Raw genomic sequence first — 17882 nt, 5'->3', positions numbered from 1 at the left:
AGTTAGCTTAGCGTGGTGAAGTGGTTAAGAGCAGATGGATTCTAATCTGGAGAATCAGGTGTGATTCCCCACTCCTCCACATGAGTGGCAGAGGCTTATCTGGTGAACCAGATGTGTTTCCGCACTCCTACATTCCTGCTGGGTGACCTTGGGTTAGTCACAGTTCTTCTGAACTCTCTCAGCCTCACCTACCTCACAAGGTGTCTGTTGTGGGGAGAGGAAGGGAAAGGAGTTTGTAAGCCACCTTGTGCCTCCTTATAGGAGAGAAAGGTGGGTTATAAATCCAAAACTACTACTACTACTACTACTACTACTACTACTACTACTACTACTACTACTACTACTACTACTACTCTTCTCTAAAATAACTCTACTTAGAATTTCATTGTTAATATTTCAACAAAGCAAAATTCCCAGATTTTCACAGGTGATGGCTGTTTTCCACGTAATTGACAGAACCTATTATAGTTTCTTTCTGATTATTCATATTTGGGCAACCCAATTCTGATTGGGAAGGGGAGGAGGGACTCTTGGAACTGGCTTAGGACTGCGCCAGTGCACTTGCCCACCCTGCTGAGGTAGTGGCACTAGTGCCAGTGGGGAGAGCAAACAGGCAGGTGAGGAGGCACCATGTTGCTTTGCAGCTCCTGACCCAGAAGTAGCCTCTAGCTGCAGAGCTGTGCCAGCCTAAACATGGATGTTGGCACAGGTGTGGGCAGCTAGGGGTGTTATGGAGGTGGAGCCAACCTCAATAGGCTTCCACCGGGCTTTTGATGCAGGAAAACCTCTGACATAGGCCGATGACATGTGGCATAAGTTATTATTTCCTATGCAGCATTTCGGGAAGCATCTGGGGTATTTATGCCCTGCTGCTTGCTACATTACCTGGAGCTTCATTGGAAGTGGCTCAGTGTAGCCTTTGCTGTGCTGCCTCCTGCTGCTACAGAGTGCCCCCATCTGGATTGCGTTTTTGTTTGTAATTTTAAAGGACCACCAATGCTTTATTTTGGTAGTGTACATGTTATTATTCTGCAGTAAATGATATGTGTATTCTTTTTTGGGTCATTCTGTAGGGCTTAAAAGGAGATGCCGGTGATCATGGGATGCCTGGTCCAAAGGGTGAAAAGGTATTGGCGTGTGGATGCCTATGCATGCTAAAAGTTAATTATTTGTCAAAAATCTAGGCAAGGTTTGTTTAATAAAGGAAAAAATCACATCAGAATCCTATCCTTTAGATGTAACACTTATAATTGTGCTGTTCAGATTCTTGGTTCAGTTATTCCTGTATTATTGATAGCTTTTATAGACTACTTAAAAACAACTAACTTATAATAGTTGCTTGATCATTGCTTCTGTCTAGATCTTCTGTCCTTTTGATTTGACTTGTATTAATTTGCATAGTAATATGATGCCTATTGCTGTCTCTTGCATTGCCCGGTCTTTTGGCATCACTTTCCCATTCTCCCATTATGTATCTATATTATGTATTCCTACCCACCTAAACCTCTGCTTTACATATTTAACAAAGTGCACTCAGATCAATAAAAGTATGTGTTACGATAAATACATTTTGTCTTTAAGGTGTCACAAAACTTTTTGTGAGTTTTTCTAAAGTATTGTTTCGTGTGCTTCTTTAATGGGTTGCAGCACTTTGCTGTGTTGCTGTTTCCTTCCCCCTCAATAAAAGTTGTGAAGGCCTACAACTGTCCCATATCTCCAATACCATTTTATGGATTTCTCCCTCCCATTTTTGTTTTTTAGAAGTTGTGTACTTCTCTCTGGCTCTTATGTACAACTCCCCTGGTGTTAGACAGATGGACAAGCTACCTCCCTACATTCATGCTCCTCCTAGCAGCAAGGTTGTCACTGAATTGCCTGGGAATAGATACCACACCACTTGTACAGATCATATTTAGTGGCAGTTTGGCTCTTTGAATGAAGATTGATTTAAAAATTTAAGTTGCAGAGCAGACAATGACATAATGTATATGTTTGCAACAGCACTAGACTGTGCCACAATGCACCTTGATTGCATGATATCTATTTTTTTTCAAATGTGCCACCCACATGATGCCAGTTCTCCTCTTGATTTGTCTAGCAACATATCGTAAAACACAGTTTTTCAATCTGTATATAGACCCTAATGATAAGGTGTATTTTTCTTGATGAAATAGAAAGACTTACTGTTTTTATGTGTTTCTTCCTAAGGGCGAAATAGGGCCTCCAGGACCAGCTGCCCTTAGCGTAAGTATGCATGCCAACTAACAGAAAGGAGAGCACTCGTAACTTTCAGAATATTCTTGCTTGAAATGGACTGGCTTCCTAATGCTAAAATTGCTTGGGGATAATCAAATAAATACCTAAAGGAATTGATATTTTCTTCAACTGAAACAAAATATTTACCTAGCAGCTTGGAACACTGGTATCCCAGAAATATTAAGTGGGGAAAACAATGCATTTAGTTTGTGTTTATATTCTCAACAATCTGAAAAATGCTTCCATTTTGTCGTTGTGTGAAACAAGATCATTGTAAAAGCTCTGTGTGAGCAAATAATACATAATTTTGTTTTCCACCTTACATATCCAGCAGTTACTTCAGTGGGACAAATTTGGAGTTAAATTTATGGTAGATTTTCAGCATCAATCATGAAAATTATGGCTTTTATTTTACATGGTAAACTTGTACGTTAACTTTCTTATAATAAAGATAGCTGTCGGAAGCTGAAAGGAAGTTTACCACTATTATTTTAAAATGTTTTTGAGTATCAGTAAAGTGCCATAGTGCTATAAAGAATACAAAAACTTTATAGTTCCTGCACAAAGCTGCCAGCCTACACAGATGGATTCCACACAGCATAAATATAACATCTTCAGGATGTTATAAAAAGATCCTTTTTGGCATATTGTGTTCCCACAAGTGTTGTCAGCCAAAACAGATCTTTTACCCACCAGCTGCACAGAGCTCTTGTCAATTTCACAGTGACAACCACCATTTTGTGTGCTGCAACAGATTCTTCTGCTTGCAGCTCATCTGTTTCCTATTTCACTGTAAAAAAGTAGATGAATAAAGTTTGTTTTGCCTAGCAATCCCATGCATGAGTCGTTTCTCCTTTTTTTGTTTTTAGAGGGATGTCTACAAAGCTACAACAACACAAACATGTGCATATTTCAGCTTCTGTAACCATGTTGCTATAGCTTCTCAGTCATCCCCTAAAAAGAAAGAAAAATGACACGGCCATGGGATCGCTAGGCAAAACAAATAGCAAATGGATGAGCTGCAAGCAGAGGAAACCTCCGTGGGGAATCTCCATGGAGAATCTGTTGCAGCACGCAAAATGGTGGGAATGAGAAGTGGAAATAAAAGTAAGCGGTTAGGGCTGGAGAAATAAAGCATTTCCTGCCTCCTTGCATTCACTCAGCAGGCAGGAATCATCTTCAACCTGTGTTGAAGGGGCGGGGGAAGGGGTGATTAAGAAATTCAAAAAACAAACAAATAAATAAATAAGATTGCTAGTTTAGTAATTTTTGAAAAACCTGGGTTCACAGGAAGTTCTTCCCCAAAACACTTTTTATAAAAGGGGGAATAGAATAGAATAGTTGAAGCCATCTCTAGTTTAATATTTTATGTATTTTAATTAACTTATATTTATGATGTTTTAAATTTTTATGTTGTTGGAAACCGCCCTGAGCCTTCGGGGAGGGCGGTATACAAATATAATAAATAAATAAATAAATAAATAAATAAATAAATAAATAAATAAATAAATAAATAACATCCCAAAGCAGTGGCATACGGGGCCTAAATGGCACCCCGGGGGCATGACCACCTCCTCATGCCCCTCCCACCTGGCTCCCCGTGCCCCACCCCCCTGCCTGGTTCCCTGTACCCCAGGGAGCCAGCAGAGAGGGTGGGGGAGGACGGGGCTCAGGGAGGAGGGCAGAAGTCAGCCTGCAAGGAGCCCAGGAGGGCAGGGCGCCACCGCCACTGCCATCTGCCACTGAGCCCCCTGCTTCCCGGCAGGCTGGCTCTGCTATCCCCAGGGCCTGAGGAGGCAGAAACCAACCTGCAGGGAGCCCAGGAGTGTGGGGTGCCACACACTGCAGAGCCCCGTTCCCCTGCATCCTTGCGGGTCGGCTCCTGCTCCCAGGGTCTGGGGAGGGCAGATGCCAAGCTGTAGGGAGCCTGGGAGGGTGGGGTACCTCTGTCCACCATGGACCCCCCCCCCATGTACCTGCAGGTTGGCTTCTGCTCTCCCCAGAGCCTGGGAAGGGCAGAAACTGGCTTGCAGGAAGGGCAGGAGAGGGCAGCAACTTGTGGCTGGCAACTCGGGTGTACACCATTTTGTCACATGAGGGCACCTGGCGTCCCACACATGATGAAACGGTGTGCGCGCAGGAACATGGGATATCCCATGTCCCCATTAAGAGTAAGCCACTGTCCTAAAAACATTATGTTTGTGCTGTGCATAATCCACCATAGTGAGCCTATCACTGCCAGTAGTATCCACTTACTGCAAGGACAATGCAGAACCAAATTGCTTCGCCAGTGATAAAACTGCTGCTACAATATAGGTTGAGTGTGAGCAGTACTCAGAAAATCATGTTGTTTACATGTTTTAATTGGAATGTGTGCATATTAAATCTCTTGACTTCAGGTGAATTATTTCCCTCAAATTGAAATTATTTGGCTAACGATAGCACATAGATTGCAACAGTAGATACTATTTCAAGTCTGATATTCTTAATGAATGCTGTAAGGGCCATCCAGTAACGGAGCATCAGGGATTATGGCATTATTTTTGTGGTTTTGTCAAGGTGCTGAATTAGAGTGAAAAAAGTCAGGGGCTTTTCTCTGAAATGACACAGTTGGCTAAGCTCCTCTCTCCTTTCTGGTATCCAGAGCTTAAGCCTGGATGTCATATCAGAAGAGTGACAGGTGAAGGAAGGTGGTACAATGATCTCTCTTGTAAAGTATATGAAAACTATTTCTCTTGACACTTGATCCACAGCGTTTAGTTCCTCAGGAAAATGAGCGTCAGTCTCTACGTTCCTGTGGGCCTATCCCTGTGGGAGTTATAAAATACTCATCCAGATGGCACCAAATGTTTACACCGAAGCCAAGGGTTAAGTCAGTCACTAGCACAAGCACCTAAGATTTGCTTACTAAACAGATACTTGGAATGCTGGCTCCTTACTCCTTGGGGCCTAGTCAAATGAAGCATCAGATAACATCTTCTGTACAAAGAAAATAAAACCAGAAAGCTGGTAACTTAGGCCTAGACAAGTCCTGTAGTCTCTTTTAGACACACATTCAGTGAACAAGTGTCCTATCAGTAATACACTACATGGTTCTATTGCTGCATGCTAAGTGGGGATAAATCTGTAGGTTGCTTTCTATCACAGTCTAAATAAATATGTTCAGGTATTGGGACAGATCCAAAGCTGAAAGCACTCTCTGTTCTTAGAAGGGCTAGTTTACACCTCATATTAGAATGTTGCGTGATAAAAGTAAAACTAAATCCAAAGATATCCTTCCGCTTGTAAAAGCACAAGTATGGGAAGTACTAAAGAGCTTGCCTATGGCTGAATTATCTCTCAAGCTCTCTCGTGTGAATGTTTGCAGAATATTGCTTTCCGTAGATTCAATGTATTCTGTATTTTAAAAATTTATGTCAGCTGTACAGCATGATTGGCAATATTTATACAAAATAAATGTGGTGTAATGCACTGTGATGTCACTGTGATATCCATCTTGTGTAATACTGCATTCATATTACAAATTTTGTAGGTCCAGGGATGGGGAGTCATTTGGCGGGTTCTCAGATTAGAGCCACAATGAGAGTTAATTTGGAAATTATTGTTATAATTGAGACATATTTCTGTTTAAAAGGATTAAGAACAGATGTACGTAGGTCTCTAGAGGAATCTTTGCCTTGAGAGTGTACAAGGTGGTGGAAAAACAATCACGTGGAGAAAAAAGACTTAGTACTTACTCAGTGCCATTTTTTTCTGATCTGAAATGGCTTCAAGAAGCACTGTTTTCATTGTGTGCTCTACTGAGTAGCTGAACTAAATTACATTTCCAAAATGGGGCAAAGAGTATCCCTTGTGGACTGCTTCAAGTCAGAAAAATGACTCCTCCCAGAAATGTGTTTTAAACCAGTTCTGTTATTTAAGCTCATGATTCAAGCTTTTAATATAGAAATGATCATGGGATGATTTTAACACTCTCAAGAGATCAGTGTTCTCACATGTGACAGGAGTATTCTATCAAGGTATAATTTCTAGAGGAGCAGAGAATATTCCTGTCATTTTAGCCTATTTTAATCTCTTCAGTACAGTAATGCAGGAAAGCTCCACAGATTTATGGGAGGAGCGGTGTTTGTTTTGTTTTTGGCCCCTGAGAAGATTTATGCTTTGTAGAAATCTGCAGCCTCTGCAATTGTAACAAAATGATTTATGTATTTTTCATTAGACAAGATGGTGTGACATTAGCTTTATGTTTCCTGCTATTACTAATGCACTTCAGTATAAAATGGCATCTCAGATGTTCCTTCCCTGCCCCTGCACAAGGGTTTAAATTATGTAGTCAGTGTTGTTTACCTTACTAAAGGCTTATATTTTAATGATGCCAATATTTTAATCTCTGAACAACAAATGTGATTTATAAAGGAAATTAATTCTAAATTAATCTTTTTGAGAAACAGAGATGTCAACTATGATTGCTGCAAGTGAAAGTAGGAATTAACACATATATAGAAAAATTAAAATACTTGAGATATGCTTTGCGCTTAAGGAGACAAGATATGAGTACCCAATTACAGACTGCACCCAACTCAACCATAAGCAAAGTTGCTGCTCTCTGGCAGCCCAGTCCAAAGAGATGTGTGGTGGAGCAATGGCCGGGCACGGTGGCATGGTAGCACACCAGTGCTGCCTCCAATGGGGTTTCAGGTGGGGTGAGAAGGGGATTTTTTTTAAAAAAACTAGCCGCATGAAAAATCCCATTGGGAACACGGACTTGCACCTTTCTTTTGGGTGTAAATTGGCTGTTTATATAGGGGGTGCTACCAGACTGAAAGTCCTTTGGATGCTGACTAAAGTCAGGTCCACTCTGGGGACACCCCCAGAATGTCCCCGGAATTCCAGCAGAAACTTTTGCAGCAAAGGCCCATTGCTGCAGGACTGTACGTCCAGGTTTGGGCACCGTGGCACCTGGCTGTACGTCTGGGTTTGGTCACCTTGGCACCTGGCTGCTGAGGTAAGTTCCTCTGTACTGGCATCTGTGCCACTTTATTATTTATTTATTTATTTATTTATTATTTGATTTAATATACCGCCCTATCCCCAAAGGGCTCAGGGCAGTGAACAATATAAAAGCATATATAAACATAAACATATAAAAGTTTAAAATTTTCATTCTAAAACAGTATCCCACGAACCCATATGCAACCCTCCCAAGAAGAATAATGGGTCCCGATGATGTTAGGGACCCTATACAGCAGGGGGGAGGATGAAAGCAGGGCATCCTCAGCGGCTGGTCTCTCCGAAGGCCCGGTGGAACAATTCGGTCTTGCAGGCCCTACGGAACTCTCCAAGGTCCCGCAGGGCCCGGACAGCTGGTGGTAGAGTGTTCCACCAGGCAGGGGCCAGAGCCGTAAAGGCCCTGGCCCGAGTGGAGGCCAGCCGCATCATTGAGGGGCCAGGGATCTCCAGTAAATTGGCCTCTGCTGAGCGCAGAGGTCGACTCGGGACATATGGGGTAATGCGGTCCCGAAGGTACGAGGGTCCCAGGCCGCGTAAGGCCTTAAAGGTCAAGACCAACACCTTGAAGATGATTCGGAACTCCACTGGGAGCCAATGCAGCTGGTGCAACACAGGCTGGATATGATCCCAGATGGCACTGCCTGTGAGCAGACGTGCAGCTGCATTTTGGACCAGTTTTAGCTTCCGAATCAGACGCAAGGGAAGGCCCGCGTAGAGCGAGTTACAATAGTCTAGCCTGGAGGTGACCGTTGCATGGATCACAGTGGCTAGGTCAGCGTTGGAGAGGAAGGGAGCCAGCCGTCGGACCTGTCGAAGATGGAAAAACACAACCCGGGTTGTATGGGCCACCTGGGTCTCCATTGAAAGAGACGAATCCAGGTGGACCCCCAGGCTGCGGACGGAGGAGGTCGGCGCCAATGTGACCCCCTCCCACACCGGCAGCTGGAATTCCCCAATCTCTCCCCCCCGGCCAAGCCAGAGGATCTCCGTCTTCGATGGATTAAGTTTTAACCTGCTCTGTTGTAACCAACCAGCGACCGCCTCCAAACAATGCTGTAGAGCTGCAGGGGCGGTGACAGCTCCCGCCTCCATCGACAGAATGAGCTGAGTGTCATCAGCATACTGATGGCAGACCAGCCCAAAGCTCCGTACCAACTGAGCAAGGGGTCGCATATAGATGTTAAATAACAGTGGGGACAACAATGCCCCCTGAGGCACACCACAATAAAGCGGGCACCTCTGGGAAGCTTTGTCCCCACACCACACTTGCTGACTCCGCCCCCGGAGGAACGAGACAATCCATTGAAGGACAGTGCCCCGGACCCCGGAGGCGGCCAGGCGGTGGGCCAAAAGGTCGTGGTCGACCACATCAAACGCTGCGGTGAGATCTAACAACACCAGCAGCGCCGATCCGCCTCGGTCAAGTTGCATACGGAGCGTATCTGTGACAGCGACGAGAACCGTCTCCGTCCCATGCCCAGCACGGAAGCCGGACTGGAAGGGGTCGAAAGCTGATGTTTCATCCAGGAAACCCTGAAGCTGCTCCAACACCACTCTCTCAATTACCTTCCCCAGAAATGAAAGATTCGAGACGGGGCGGTAATTGGCCAGATCTCCAGGATCTAACAATGGTCTTTTCAAGAGTGGGCGGACCACTGCCTCCTTCAACCCATCTGGAAAGACTCCTTGCTCAAGAGAATCATTGATGATCTTCAACAGGTGGGGTCGTAACTCCTCCCGGCAAGTTTTAATTAGCCAGGAAGGGCACGGATCCAGAGGACAGGTAGTAGGTCTAACAGCAGCCAAGATCCTGTCAACAGCAGCTTCGGAGAGCAGGGAAAACCGGGCCAAACAAGGGCCAGAAGACGGCAAGGGAGCCTCCAGTTCACTAATTGTAGTTAAGGTGGCAGGAAGGTCCTGGCGGAGCGACGCAACTTTGTCTGCAAAAAAGCTCATAAATGCCTCACAGCTAATAGCCAATTCACGATTTGTAGAACCCTCTGATAAAGAGGTCAAAGATCGAATTATCCGAAACAATTGAGCCGGGCGAGAGCTAGCAGATGCGAGAGAGGAAGAGAAGAAAGCCCTCTTCGCCTCCTTCGTCGCCATCTCATAGGCTTTCATAAACGTCCTATAGGATGTTCGCGCAGCTTCGTCACGAGCTTTCCTCCACACTCGCTCTAGACGTCTGAGCACCCGTTTCATCTGGCGCAGCTCCTCTGTATACCATGGAGCCTGCCGTGAACGGGGGCGCAGAGGACGCCGGGGAGCAACAGTCTCGATGGCATCAGAGAGGCGGGAATTCCAATCCTCCACTTGCTCATCGAGTGTGCCGGCGGGTTCAGGGTCCCGCAGAGCATTCAGGAAACCAATTGGATCCATAAGTCTCTGTGGGCGGGCATAAATCGGCCCGTCGCCTAGACAGGGGCGGCGCAGCATGTCAAGCCGCAGCTTCAGGGCATAGTGGTCGGACCATGGCACTCTATCAATAGAGGATACGACCAGATTAACCCCTGACCCAAAGACCAAATCCAGCGTGTGCCCAGCCTCATGGGTGGGGCCAGAATTTATTAAGGAGAGGCCTAGAGTCGCCATGGATGACACTAGGTCCGCAGCCGCCATACATGAGGCGGTGTCGACATGGACATTGAAGTCACCCAGGACAATAAGCCTGGGAAACCTCAATGCCCAGTCAGCCACCACCTCTAGCAGCCGCAGAAGGCAGTCCCCCGGTGCGCTAGGCGACCGGTACACCAGAAGGACCGCCAACCTCTCCATGGCCAACCACTCCAGGCCGACACACTCCATGCCGGTGATCTCCGGGACGGGGACTGCCCTGAAGGGAATGGAATTGCGGATGAACATTGCTACACCACCACCCCGGCCCTGGGTTCGAGACTGGTGGCATGGATGCCAGTGTAACCTGGCACAGTGCTGGTGGCATGGATGCCAGTGTAACCTCAGTGTAACCTCTCTGTCACTTCCAGTTCACCTTCACACCCTCTCACTGGATTGCACAGTCAGTACATTGACTTCGGTGGATAGCCGTTAGGAAAGGGTTTCTGTATGACACTGGGGTAGAAGAAAAGTTTTAACCATTCTAAACTGCTGTCTTTTCACATTTGGGACATTTTCCAGCCCTAACCCTCAGTAGACATGAACATAGATATTGAACACAGAGAGGCAGAGGTAAAATTTTGTGTTACTTAAGTCTTGTTAAGCTGTTTGAAAAATAGGTATCTGGTCACATTAATGTGAAACATTTTTCTGAAATGTTTGTGTTTACAGGAAATGCTAGGGATAGAAGGTCCTCAAGGCCCACCTGGGAAAGAAGGTCAAAGGGTGAGTAAGTACAGCAATAATAATTGCTATATGTTCATTGGTCCCATTGTAACCTTTTTAAGGAAGACGCCTGGGCCCATGCTCTGCTAGGCAAGAAGTCCAGTTTTATTTTTTCTCAGTTTTGGATAAAGACTGCAGAAGCCTCTTTTGGACTGTTTTTCTGATTTTTTTTTCTAATATAAAATACTTGTGGGATTACTGTGGACACTTGCAGTTTCTGGCATTCATGAGAATAGATGTGTGTGTGTGTGCCTCACACTTCCCTCTTATATAAGGGAAATGGCAATCACAAGGAGAAAGCGGCATTGCCAAACAGTTGTAGCATCACTTTATAAAGGAGGTTGTAGCAAACATGCATCAGAACAACATCTTTGTTGCAATTTACCTTCAGCCAGAATGGGCCAGTTGCTGCCAAAGAATCTCTCTCCTGGGATGAGAACCTGCAGTGGTCAAATATGCAAGTGCTTCTTATTTAAGTCTCCTTTAGCCACAAGGTTACTTCCCAAGCACTCCGCCTCCATGTGGCAGATTCACTGGCGTTGTTACAGGAAATCACCATGCAAGTGCCTCTTGCATACAAGTGCTGCCAAGTCGCATCTGCCTTATATTACAGTAACAAAAGCATGTAAAATAAGCTTTTCAATGACAATCATGCCTATATGAGTCAAGTTTTTGTTCCCCTTTTTGTTTTCATTTATTTTATTCATTCTTACACCACCTTTCTGTACTGGTATTCCCAAGGATGCTTACATAAAAATGTAATTTACAGTCGCGACCTTCATAATAAGTTAAATTAGAACTAAAATTAGGGGTTAAATTCTCACTTTTGGTTTGGCTATCCTTTTGTTGTCTAAATATATTGTTCAACAGAAGTGAGGAATGAGGTGGGGAATGAATGATTTGCAAGAAGAGAAAGAGATCAGAAATGGGAAAAGTCAAGACAACACCAAAAATCTTTGAGAAAGTTACAAGATACAAAATTGTTTTTTGACTAAGTAATCACCCGTCAATCATTGCAGGGGCAGAGGGAGGAGGACAGGCAGAAACAAAGGGTACAGTTCTAAGGATACTTACCCAGGAATAAAATTAGACTTCCTTCTGTGTAAGACTACTTAGGATTGCCCTCAAAATGTCAATCATGGAGAATATTTCCCCACCAACATCTGCAGCACCTTCTCCTGATTCGGCCTTGACTTTTAGAATCCCTACAGACATACCTAAAGCACAAACTACAGAACACCCATTCTCCCTATCAATCCTATATTTAATAATTTCGAAGATTTATAATTGTACTGGAGTCAAACTTTGCTTTTTCACGAAAAACATGCAGCTTATGCACCAGTTAGAGTTGGCAAAAAGATCTGATTCCCACCGAGGAGATCAGTGCATCTGCACACATGGATCCAACAGCCCCTCCAAAATGCAAATTGTTCTTTTAGGGAGAGAGTAATTCTCTGATTGGCAGTATTATCCATCAACTTTACCTTAATTTTATCTACATCTATGTTCAGAAGCTTTTTATATTGACCCTCAGTCCATGATTACTCTTAAGCACTTCTTGAAACATTTGCTAACTCACCCAACTCTGCTGGGAAAGAGAAACAGAGTTGGGTTCCACATGTATATTCATGATACTGCATTCAAAATCTCTGGGTGACCTCTCCCAGCAGTTTTATCTAGACGTTAAAATACCTTAAGGGACAAAATGGAACCTACAGGACTCCATTGCACAAATGCCATGAAACTGATAGCACCATCTTTTGTACAATCAGCGATAAAATATTTGAACTGCCTGGGCACGGTGATCCCTACCTTAGCCAAACAGTTCAGGAGAATAGCATGGCTGATGGTATCAAAAGTCATAAAAAAGATCAGGATAAGCAGCATGGTCATATTCCTCCTGTAGTTTATGAGGACAGTTTCAGTTTAAAAAAAAACAACCAGTCTTGAAACTGGGTGGAAATGGATTCAACTCAAGAGGGAAGGTGCTGTCCAAATACTGCAATAGCTAAAAATAAAGATCTCATTACATTACCGTCATTCACTCAAGCACTTTCCCAAAAAACAGAATATTTGCTATCATATGGTAGTTATTCAAATTGTTTGGCTCTAGGAATGTTTTTTCTCTCTCTCACAGCTGCCTCCTTTGACCTGGTTGGCATTTATCCTTTCTTTCAGTAAAGCGTTCAGTGCTATGTGGGCCCTGCTGGGTAATACAGCAAGGTGTAATAAACTAACACAGGCAAGGACTGGTAGGTTACATCTTCCAGGGCAACTTGTCAATATCCTTAGACTGCAGTAATTGAAAATCCAAATCTCTGTGACTAGCCAAAGCAATAAAACATTCTGAGATTGAACGGATGGAACAGTGGTGTTGGAATGATTATGAATATGAACTTCTATGTCTGTGAAATGATTAACAAATGAGTCCCAGTGTTCCTCTGAATTATTTGATTTTACATCATCAGAGGCTTGATGAAGAAGCCTCCTCATGTCTTGGAAGGCCTCAGCTGGGCAGCATTATGTAGAAATACTTGAGGCAGAAAAATATTTCTATTATAGCCACGAAATATAGCCAAAAATGTGCTCGAATTAGTGTTCAATTGTACACCATTTCTACAGTTTGCCATCAAACTTAATTGTGTCACATTCCTCTGTGTAAACCAAGAGGTATACCAAGAGATAAGATGATGCATAGAAGGGAAAATGTTTGCTGCCCAGACCATTTCACATGTCAGCCAGGACTTTGGCAGGAGAACTATGCTTCCATAGATAATTCCAAAGATTATGGGAAATAAATTGTAAACTTGAACTACTTTGTTTGAAATGTGAGTGTGTGTGCAATGTTCCGTTAAATCAGTGGTTCTCAACCTTCCTAATGCCGCAACCCTTTAATACAGTTCCTCATGTTGTGGTGACCCCCAACCATAAAATTATTTGTGTCTTGGTTCCTAAGACCATCGGAAATATGTGTTTTTGATGGTCTTAGGCAACCCCTGTGAAAGGGTCATTTGAGCCCCAAAGGGGTCATGACCCACAGGTTGAGAACCACTGCATTAAATTATAGCTGACTTAACAGCAACCTCATTGGGTTTTCAAGGCAAGAGCTGTTCAGAGGTGGTTTGCCATTAGCATTTCACTGCATGGTGACTCTGGAATTCCATAGTGGTCTCCCATCTGTATTCTAACCAGGACTGACTCTGCTTAGCTTCTGAGATTTGATGAGGTTGAGCTAGCCTGGATCAACCAAGCCAGGGCATTTGAAATGTAGATGTGCCCTAATCATACAGTATAGACAGCACTAGCTTTTTAATGATTTGTTCAAAACAGTATCAGAGGCACATGTACCCTAGGAATCCTATTTAGCAGTATTTCTAAGCCAGCCTATGAGGGAGGAACAAAGCGGGTTGGTATTCTGATTACATTTGGTTGAACTTTGTGGAAGTTTTCAGGTTGGCAAAATGTTATGACCTTAGATCAAAAGAAGCCATTAGTACTTTTTAAATTGAAAGGAGCTAAAAGGACTGACTAAATAAGAACAATTAATGTAGGCGGAACAAACATTATTTCCAAAAGTTCTTCCTACTAAAAGGTTATAGTTGAGCAAGATTCACTTAATTATAGTTTTCTAGTCTGAAAGTTTTCTCCAAGTAATTTTTTTCTGACACATTCTGACCTGAGATAAATCAAAGTCAGTGGGACTGGAGCAGTGATGTATTGTTTCACAAAGTACCTAAACTCTCCAGGCACTTTTGAATCTTTATTTTTCAGTAAAGTAATTACAAAATAAAGACAAAAAAATGATAAAAATTTTCATAAACTAGAATTACATAGTTAAATTTATAGATCATCTGAAAACACATATAAAAGTTAATGAAATCTCTGCCTGCTAGAAGTTAGAAGTTTGTTATATATTCCCATAAATACAATTAATACAAATAAATTGAAATTGTAAGTAAAGAATAGCAAAAGTATGAATATGAGAAAACCATGCTGGGGGCAGCTTAGCAGTCATAATATTAGTTAGCCTCTGTCATCATAGGAATGTATGAGCAAATTTCATTGGATATGTAATATATTGCCCAACTCTAGATTTGTGTGCCACAAAGCATTCTTCTTTGTTTCAGAGTTATTAATCTCAGAGGTGGTTGGAGCAAGAATAAATAGCCTTTTCTTTGTGCCACCTTGAATGTTTGTCTTTCTATTTGGGGTAAGATTTTGATGTTGTAAGTACATAGGGTCCAACTGTTCCTCATAAGCACTGTGGCCCCTTCCACGCAGCAAATATATAATTGGTTGCAGTTGGAATAAAGTAACCCATTTTTCTGTTTTCACATTCTCCAATCACATGCAGGCAGTGATTGGAGCCCACGGAAAAAATCCAGGTTGCTGTTGCGCCTTCCCATGGAGGTGCATCTATTTTTTTTTTACTTACTTCCCACCAATCTGTAGCTACAAAGGCATGAACAAATGAACCCCCACAGCCATGCTGATGTCTCGTGATATGAACATCTGCACCTCCGTAGCTAAACAGATGTAAGTCGCCAAATTTTTAAAAAGGGAAAACAGAGGCGAATAAAAGTTTCCCCTGCCTGGTCGTTCGCTCATGAGCCGCTGCAACACGGGATTTTTTAAAAAACTGGCTAATAGCGCGATTCTTAAGAAACTCCATTTGGGGCAAGTAACATGGGGCAGACTCATTTTAGGGGCAAGGTCTGTGCGAAGTTCCACCCAAAATGGGTTTTTTTACTGTCCTACTGCCGTGTTTATTGGCCCATGAGGAAGGGCCCTGTGTAATGCGTGAAAGAAATGGGCCATGTGAATACTGGAAACTTTGACTCAGCACTTGGAAGTTTCCTTGAGATACAGGCACCAATGTTAAATGCCTGAAAAAGGACTTTAAAAGCTCCGCTTTTGTAATCAATCTTGTGAATTTGTCCTGGATCTCTAAAAACTGAGCATATTTATTTAGGAAAAAGTTACGTAGATGCCTTAATTTCTGAGAAAGAGAAATTAAATCTCAGAGTATCAGATTTGAGGCTACTATTGAGGCTACCATTTGGCATTTCCTCAGTGAATCCTGCTCCCTAACTAACGTTTTAATTGCTGTTTTGTCTTTTAATTGTGTTTTTAAATAGTTTTAATAATGTTTATTTTTGGGAGGGGTTGCTTTTAATGTTTTTTAAATGTGGTTTTATGATACATATCTTAAATTGCTTGGTACCTGGGTGACCCTTCTGAAGTCAGAAAGGCAGCACCCACAGTTTGTATATAAATAATAAAACAAAATATCATTAATCCCCATGGGTCTGAACTGATACACTTACTAATCTAATACTGATAAAAAATCTTTACATTACCTCAGATATAAAGTTCATTTAAATGCTTTGTTTTCTGAGGTGTGGCAGTCCACTCAAGTGTCTGTACTTGGATGGAGAGCCATGTCGGAGGAAAAAGTGTTCAGCTGACTACTTGAACTAATACTAGTAGCATTAGCAAAAGTAGTAGTATTAATGAATAGTAGACATTTTGAGAATTTCATTTGCCAAGAAATCCTATCTCATTTTTATTTGGGATAGGGAAGGCAATTAAAAATGTTCAATTTAAATAGTATTATCAAATTGTAAAAGCATTTGATTTCCTTTTAGAGGTCTTTCTGATAAAATAACCTTACACTGGAAGATTATAATTGTGTAGTTTTTTGCAATCTTTTCATTTTTATTTCTTGTATGTGTGTTTAGAATTTTCCCAAATGTTATAAAATGCCTGAAAAGATACTAAAAACTGAGGTGAAAATACAGTTTAAATTAGTCACATACAAAGACTCCCTTTCCTCCACCAAATAATCTGTCCTTACTCTAGGAATTAGTATTTACTGGCTTTGGAGAGGAAGCTGCGAATGAATGCTATCTTTGTAGAAGAAGATAGAAATAGTCATTTGGTATGCTGACGCATATATATGTTCCCTGTTCTGATTACAAACAAATTGTTTTCTTTTGCAGTGACTCAGGATGCATATTTTAGTCATGGTCCATTTAAATGGTCTGTCTACTACTATCAGCAAGCTTTGCCAACTTTCCCCCATACACACACAAACACATGGGGGGAAAGATGCCAAAAAAGTAGCTTTAGAAAGAAAGAAAATAGTTCTGTATTGCTTTTCAGAATAAACTAACTACAGATATTTTCTCTAGTTACTCCTGAGATATCTTTATTATATTTGATTTTTTAAACTTTTTCTTTTGGATAGGATATTATTTTAGAATGGGATATTTATTCTTGAGAATGCACAAGTTACCATAGAAACAAGTTCTGAAAGTTACAAAATGTAGAGTGTAAGCTTTACTCATTTTAAACAGTACATCATTGTATATTGCCATGTTGTGAAATATGGTACTATACTTTGATTTTGTCCCTGAAATAATATATTAGGCATAGGCAATTATAGGCATGGGTACTTAAATAGCAATTAGTTGCTCTCTATCTGACCCCCTATGTGACTAATTTAAACTGTATTTTCACCTCAGTTTTTAGTATCTTTTCAGGCATTTTATAACATTTGGGAAAATTCATAATTTCTGACTTAAACTCCCCCCCCCCACACACACACACACACACAAAACCCTCAACTGTTTCCCATGAGCTAGGCAGAGAGCCTCTTAATATTTCATCTCTTCTGTAAAATTAAGCAAAACAGATTCAGTTTTATTCAAATTATTCTTATTCAAACCTTCTTCACAATACAGGCTTCTTGGAGGCAAACCAAATGGAACCTTGTGGTGCCAAAACCACTGTTTGGACCAGATACCTGTGTATGTCATCTTTCAAGGAATAGTTTCTGAAGTGTGAAAATGTTTGATTTGGGTGGTCCAAAACTGTTTTTGGATTCAACTCTGTCTCAGTATCTGCATATGTTTTTGTGCTGGGTGCACCCCACTTTAAAGTAGATGGCACAAGAACGGGGCTTTGAACCAGGAAACAGTATATGATTACCTGGAGGACAGAGGAATGAGAAACTTGGAGCCAACTTCACAGTTGAGCTGGCACCAGAATGATGGTGCAGCCTCAGAAGCACTTGGCTTTAAGGTAGAGTGGGTTGATGTGATGGACCCCACGCTGAAGGTCTGTTCAGCCCCCACCTCTTTCATTCACCCCCTTGGCAGGGATAGCCAAAACACTTCAGTTGGGCCTGGTGTCCCTTCTCTGACTCCTTGCTAGAGAAGTGGGAGTTAAAGTGGAAGTTAAAGCTGTAGTTGTCATGCATCTTCAAGTCA

General features: G+C 42.3%; 1 protein-coding gene across 1 annotated transcript in view; it reads left to right on the top strand.

Annotated features, from left to right (window-relative positions):
* COL19A1 (collagen type XIX alpha 1 chain) overlaps window positions 1-17882 on the top strand; it is a 248436-nt gene that overhangs the window by 130531 nt on the left and 100023 nt on the right. Inside the window, exons 15-17 of the mRNA XM_048496321.1 lie at window positions 1074-1127; window positions 2209-2244; window positions 10555-10608. Coding sequence (XP_048352278.1) covers window positions 1074-1127; window positions 2209-2244; window positions 10555-10608 — 144 coding nt within the window. The remainder of the gene's footprint in view (window positions 1-1073; window positions 1128-2208; window positions 2245-10554; window positions 10609-17882) is intronic.

This window comes from Sphaerodactylus townsendi, linkage group LG01, assembly GCF_021028975.2.
Source record: "Sphaerodactylus townsendi isolate TG3544 linkage group LG01, MPM_Stown_v2.3, whole genome shotgun sequence".
NCBI classification, from domain to species: Eukaryota; Metazoa; Chordata; class Lepidosauria; order Squamata; family Sphaerodactylidae; genus Sphaerodactylus; species Sphaerodactylus townsendi.
The sequence above is the reverse complement of the archived record's forward strand: the minus strand, read 5'-3'. Positions and strand labels throughout refer to the sequence as shown.